Source organism: Aphis gossypii, chromosome 1, assembly GCF_020184175.1.
Source record: "Aphis gossypii isolate Hap1 chromosome 1, ASM2018417v2, whole genome shotgun sequence".
Classification (NCBI taxonomy): Eukaryota; Metazoa; Arthropoda; class Insecta; order Hemiptera; family Aphididae; genus Aphis; species Aphis gossypii.
Genome location: NC_065530.1, coordinates 17,992,153 through 17,999,266, shown reverse-complemented (window position 1 = coordinate 17,999,266; position 7,114 = coordinate 17,992,153). Strand labels below are relative to the sequence as shown.

Below are 7,114 nucleotides of genomic sequence, written 5' to 3'. Positions count from 1 at the left end.
ACTTAGTAATTAATAAATGACATAAATTGAAATCTCCATTTCTATTAGAAAATTAAATTTATAAATAGATACAAAATAAAGTGACACCTGTGAGTACTGGATGCCTGGACTCTCATCATTTTTTTCAAATAATTTTCATTAATAACATAATTGTTATCTAAGTGGGTTATTAAGATATTATTTAGATATTAAAATAAATTACAATCTCAAGCTTCCAATAGTTTTTCCAGTGATCTTCAAATCACCCCTGAATAATCATTCTTTCAAACTTAATTGTTATTAGTAATAAAAACTTGTATAAATTGCAGTCTCTGGTTCCATTGGAGCATACTTAAATACCAAATACCTTCTCGGTGCCTACTCACTAGTCACTACTATAATACTTTAGCTTTGAGACAATTGTTTTATAATAATCCTCTTGCTTCTCTTCTGGCCTATCAAGATATTGATATTTTTTGTTTGTATTGTATAGGTACAATGAACTTTTTCATACACTAATTGTTTTAGATAAAAATAATTCAAAGGAAAATTAAAATATTTATGTATAAGGAAAAAAAAAGCACTTTTTATTTATATTAATTATAATTTATAATAATTTGCCATAATGCTAACACAGTTTCAAGATGTTATAAATAATAATTAAACTTATACACAGTTCAATTTACAATTTAGTTGAATAAAATTATTTCAAAATAAGTAGCACAAATGTTTTTAATCTAGAATTAATCAAAGATTAATACTTATTTGGCATAGCATAATATTATAATTTCTAACTTGTTTTATTAACAATAAATATTATTATAAAATAATAAAGTTTAATTGGATTAATATCAAGATAATTTCTGTCAGATCATACAATCAAAAATGTGAAACAAATAAAATAATCGTACCAGTTTAGAAAATGTAATATTTGTTCACACATAAAAGTTCAGTAAATTAAATAAATTATCATACCTAAAACTAGTTTATATGAGAAAATTTACCTACACTTTAAAAGATGTTTAATGAAAAAAAAAAGGTGGTCGTATACCATGTGCTTATACATTAAATATATTTCAGTTCAACAGTTAATTTTGTGTTGTTTTAAATAATATAGTTATAATAAAAATTACTTCATTTGTTGTAAGATTAAAATTGTATTAAACTATACTTCAGTTCAAAAATAAAGTATTCAAATTAATTTAAAAACATTATGCATTTATTAAGTTAATAATATTACTATTTGATTGTTATTATTTTGTATCGTTTCTAACACCACAAAACTTTCTTAAAGTAAAATTTAAAAAAAAAATCTTAAATTATAAAGGTAACTAAATAAAATTGTACATTGGCAAGAAAGTTAAAATAAAAACATTGGATTAAATTTAAACATAAGAACTTGAAAAAAAAATGTTCAATTAAAATTGGTTGTTATTGTTTAATTGTGTAATATTATATATAATATGTTCAATAAAATTAATGACTGTTTATTTAAAATATAAATACTGTGGAAATACTAGGTAGTTATTTTTTTAAATATTTAATTTAAAATATATATATATATTAAGTAAATTTTAATACTATGAAAATTAAATAAAATGCTATTGTTTTGCTTAAATAAAATTAAGAATTTACTAAATTTAAATAATTTTTATATGATTGTATGAGAGTTATAAATTATCATTCATGTATAACTTATTATTTTGCACAAATAAATTATTTTATTACTAAAATATAATCAATATTGCACATTTAATGGCGATATTTAGAAATATATGGGTTATTTGAGATTCAGCATAAAGACTTAAGTTACAAATTTCAAGAAACATTAAAAAGTAGGTACAGTAACACCAAATACACAACTTAAGTAAATTTAATTATTTTATAATTGATTAATTGGGCCAAGTTACCTGTTTTACGTCTTATACAAAATAAGATGCCAACTGTGCCATTTTATCTTTAGGCGGTTTTGGTTTACCTTTACCCTTATGTTTAGCTTTCCCTCGACCCTGGCGACTATTAAACACTGGCTTAGATGCTTGAGCTCTAAATTTCTCAACTAAATATCCAAACTCTTCACAGCAAAATAAGCAACCAGTCATTTCAATAAGATCACGAGGCAATCGAGTGCGTTCCTAAAAATTGTATTTTATATAAATATACTATAACAATGCATCAAAATAACAATAAAATAAAAGTTAAATGATTTTATATACCTCTTTATACTCAATTTTCAGAAGCTGAGCTCCACAATCGCATTCCTTACTCTCTTCTACAGTGATTTTATGTGCATCCTCAAACAAGTGGAATATAACATCACACTTATTACAGCCAACCTTCCACTTAGGCCCAGATGATGGGTCTAATACTAAAACTCCGTTATCACATTGTAAACAACTAGCAATACCATTGACATAAAATCCTTGTGGACAAGTTGGGTGAAGACACAGATTACAGCCACTATGTTTTTTCATATCTCTGAATGCTGGCTGATTATAACAATATGGACATAATGGGTAGCTACGGCCTTTATTTCCAGTTGACCAAGTAACTAACTCAAAGTCATCTAATGGACATTTAAGTTCCTAGAAATAATACATTATATTTTTAATATTTTCTTTTAATATTTCCTATGTATATATTTACTTTATAAATTCTTATATTTCCATTTTGGGGCAAATTATATGTTTCATCACAATGTGAACAATGCAATCGAGATGGTTTTGCTATGATTAGTTTCATGTAACGTCGACATTTTCCACATCTATAAAAATAAAGTAAAAATTAATTATTATAATTACTAAATAGTTAATTCTATTTAAATTGTATGTGGTACAAAAAGTATTATTAAAACATGCTACAATGCTTAAAAATATTTTTTAATAAACTTTAAGTTTACCTTGAAAGTGCCTTTCCTGTAGCAGCTAAAGTAGTGAATGAAACTTCAAACAAAGAATCCATAGCTTCAATAGACTTAACAAAGTATAAATACTTTTGTCGAAAAGCCTCAATAGTCTGCCTAAGAACACGATCATAATTTGCTTCTCCTTTAGCTATAAGATTCAACTGGTCTTCAATGGTAGAACGCATAGTTGGTTCAACTAATTGTTTATCAATCTGCATAAAGAGAACAATAAAAAAAATATATATTAAAAATACTAATGAAAGTATAAATTATAAATTATAAATAAATGATACTAATAATGTATATAATTTAAAGCATTGAATAATTTATTTATAAACTAATTGCTTCAAATTTCTGTTTCAATCATTATTATATTTATACTTAAAATACTTATAAATTATAAAAAAAGCATGTCCACACTTAAACACGTTTATAATTTGTATACAAACCTTTTGATATCCATGCACCAAAACTATACCCAAATTTGTAGGTACAAGTCTTCGTCCAGCCGCAACAGTTACATAATTACGTTGTGATATGTTGTTAATATGAACAGGAATAGATGCATCAGTTCCAATCCCATGTTTTTCCATCATTGATATGAGTTCAGACTCTGTAAGATATCCCGGAGGACTGGTCATATGATCTGTAAGTCTAGCCTAATATAGAAATAATATAATATTAAACAGGTTTATCTTTGTATTATCTACTTTATAATCTTAAAATAATTTTTATTTTAATAATATTCATCTTACATCTTTTATATTAAGCTTTTCATCACGTTCAAAATTAACTGCCAATTCATTTTTAGGTAATGCTTTCCATGGTGTAATGGCAGTAAATCCGGCATCAATCAAGGTTCGCCAGTTATAAGTGAACATTTCTGATCCAATTTTAAAAGTGACAGTTTTAGAGTAATATTTACAATCTTTTGATATTGTAGCAACAAAATGTCGAACAATGAAATCATATAGTTTCCAAGAGTCTCCATCTAATTCATTACGAGATGCTAACATGGTAGGTGTAATAGGAGGATGATCACCACAGTCTTTACCATTTCTAGGCCTAGTTAAACCATTATTAAGTACTTGACGTATTTCTTGACCCCATTCGTTGCTTTTTTGGAGTGTTCTCAAAGCACCTCTAAAATAAGAATCATAAAATAAAATTTAGTAAAATTATTTATGAAAACTTAAACAATGTACACATTCTTACAGCAATTCAAAATTATCTGAATAATGAGAGGTTTCTGTTCTGGGATAGCTAATGTAACCTTGGGTATAAAGACGTTCAGCTAATTGCATTGCATGATGGGGACCCATTCCCAGTCCAGTACTTGCGGCTCGCATAAGCTCCACTGAATTCAAAGCTAAAGGACGTTGTTTTGATTTTTCTTGTTGAGTTATAGAGACAACACTAAAAAATAAATGTATTTAATATATATTTATCATTAAGCACAATTAATTATTGTATACGTTGCAATTTGCTGTTTTTTCAATGCTTGAAGCAAGCTGTTTGAAGCATCACGTTCAAAACATCGACCCTTTTCCCAATTAAGAACTACATCTTGCCCATCCTTTGATTGAATTGTAACCTAAATACAAGGTTATACATATACAAACTGTATTATTGAAAAAAACATTTGTATTATCGTACTTGTATGACCCAATAAGGTTCAGGTTTGAATCTTCGAATTTCATCATGTCGTTGAACACAAAAACCTAATGTTGGTGTTTGACATGGGCCATACGATATTAATGAGGAATCCAAATCACCATATTTTCCCTAAATTGATTAATTAATAAATATAAAAAGTAAAAAAAACAAAATAAAGAATGCATTTTAAAAATACTTGAAAATATTTAGTTTGAAAACGAGTGAATGAACAGCCAATACGAAGATCGAGTTCTTGTCTGGCATCAACACTCATTGCTTCATTACGATTTGGAAAATCTAATCGTTCCATAGCCCCTTTAATATCTTTGGCGGTAATCGCTGAAAATTTTGCTCTCCAAATCCTCTGAAAATAATTAAATGTTTTATGAACAAAATCTGATAAAATAAAATTTTTTTTTCTCATAAAACTAACATAAAAAAACAAAATAAAAACAGTAGTTTAAAAAAATATTTAAATAAATAACACAACTAAAATTGTACTTACATTAACTTCACCAGAACGCTTCATAGAACTTTTAACAGCATCAATAACTTCAAAGCAAATATTTTCACCTTCTTTATCACAATCTAACCACAATATTAAAAAGTCTACTCCACGTGCTTCACATGCTAACATTGCTGGAATACGCAACTTAGGAGATGCTTCTTTTTTTTCCGTTGGGCAAGAGAAAAGTTCTTCCTACAAAATAATTTAATAATATATCATAAAATTATAATCTTATAATGTTATTATCTAATTGTTCATTACTGGATCAACTTTATCCCAATTATTGAATTTACTATTGAAATCTAAAGTCATAACATGTCCACAAACAGATGTCATTTTAAAGATCACTGGTTCCCCAAAAAGTGTTCCGGACCATTCATGCACAGGACATGCAGAATTCATACCTGTTGTGAAGACAACATTTTATTAATTAAAAATAAAATTGATTAATTCTATATCTTGGAAAAAATCAATCAATACATATTTATAGCTATATTAATATAATATAGACAACATATTTTAAATAGATTTATAGAAGATAATAATTTGAACAATTATTGTTTATTCATTATCTATTGATTTAGAAAGCTACTATAGACGGTTACTTTTAATAAAACAAAATGTATAATGCAATGTAAAGTATTTTATAAACAATAAGAATTTTAATTGTTATTGTTAGTTACATGTAAAGGAAGAGTGAAAATATATAACATTAACCCACCATCATAACTAAGATTAATGATTTTTATTGTAATATCAACAAATTACAATACAACAGTACTCAATTTTGGTTTGATTTTTTTTAAGAATAATGTTTAAAATAATTATAGGTAATTATCTAGATATATATTATTTCTCATAAATTTATTGGTCTTCCAACAAATTTTTCAGTTAACTTTAAAATAATAATTATTATCCGACTATAATAATTTTTAATAAAGGATACCTAACAAATTGAAAATTTCTACTTACAGCAAAGCAAATAAAAAATGAATTTTATGAATTCAACTTCTATTAAAGAACAAATTATTTAGTTGATACATTGTACATTAAAAAAAATATAAAATTTCTATAAATACTTTTTTACAAACTGAAAAAATATACTCAACACATTAGGGAGATATTTCATAACAAAAATAACACTCTAAACATTTAAAATTATTTCATGAATAATTAGGTACAATACAATAATACAATTAGGCAGACACAACTGCATAATATTGACTGTCAACTCGACTTTATGAATATTTAATTTGTAATAATCAAGTTACTTTTTCTCGAATTACTGCGTCCATTACTCAATATGTTGGCTAGTGAAGCAGCCAGAGAAGGTTTTTCCGCCACCATCAGAGCAGTCTTCATAATCACGAATTATTCGGAGCGTACGAGATGAACTAATATCGTAATGTCACCGACAATTGTTGGACGGAATGTCTATCCATCTGCTAGGGTAATGTCAAAAATGCCGCAAACTGTAGCATTTGACAAAGTGAAGTGGTGTAATTACCGGCATTTACAGAGTTAAAAACGAGTCAAATTCAAACCAACAATTTATTATAGCTAAGAATCGGCCGAAGGGGCTTCACCGCTAGACCAATGTCACAGATTTAAAATGTAAAACATTGTTTTATATTTATTTTGAATTCTTCAATTATTATTTATTATTGTTTAACACCGAAACAACCAAACCAAACAAATTGATAAAAAAAAATGTAATCAATGCACATGTTTGAAGCATCACAGTCTAGCCAACAGTTACGGATTTAGACGAGAGAGAGAGTGAGTGAGAGAGATGTCTACTTTCACCTTCACAGATATAAATATAAATAATATAATAAACATGATAAATCACAAATATACAAAAATCCTATTTTTATACATAAATGATAAATAATATATTTTATATCCATTATCCACGATCCATTGATACAAAAAATAAATTTTTGTAGTCAATTGGTTTTTTTTATCTTGGTGCTATATTGGATTTATATCATTCTGTGTCCACGATGTAGATCCTGTCGACATCATGTTTGTATCCACAGTTTAAGATAGAATTCTATCTTAAA

At 26.5% G+C, this 7,114-nt stretch overlaps 1 protein-coding gene across 1 annotated transcript; it reads right to left on the bottom strand.

Moving 5' to 3' along the window:
• Positions 1-552: 552 nt before the first annotated feature.
• Positions 553-6,747, bottom strand: LOC114123064 (DNA topoisomerase 3-beta-1). Its single transcript, XM_050203717.1, has 14 exons — positions 6,597-6,747; positions 6,320-6,520; positions 5,310-5,452; positions 5,046-5,240; positions 4,737-4,904; positions 4,541-4,669; positions 4,360-4,478; positions 4,100-4,300; positions 3,640-4,027; positions 3,334-3,543; positions 2,879-3,096; positions 2,626-2,743; positions 2,196-2,564; positions 553-2,114 (listed from the first exon to the last, which is right to left on the bottom strand). The coding sequence occupies exons 2-14, from the start codon at positions 6,408-6,410 to the stop codon at positions 1,902-1,904; spliced, it is 2,562 nt and encodes an 853-aa protein (XP_050059674.1). The 5' UTR covers positions 6,411-6,520; positions 6,597-6,747; the 3' UTR covers positions 553-1,901.
• Positions 6,748-7,114: the final 367 nt, after the last annotated feature.

What these genes read in the sequence shown, in the direction of transcription:
- LOC114123064 (XM_050203717.1), bottom strand. Translation starts at nt 6,410, where the DNA reads ATGAAGACTGCTCTGATGGTGGCGGAAAAACCTTCTCTGGCTGCTTCA. An exon ending in AGCGTTCTGGTGAAGTTAAT is followed by an intron (nt 4,905 to 5,045) that starts GTAAGTACAATT and finishes AATTATTTTCAG; the next exon opens with AGGATTTGGAGAGCAAAATT. An exon ending in ACAGGAAAGGCACTTTCAAG is followed by an intron (nt 2,744 to 2,878) that starts GTAAACTTAAAG and finishes TTATTTTTATAG; the next exon opens with ATGTGGAAAATGTCGACGTT.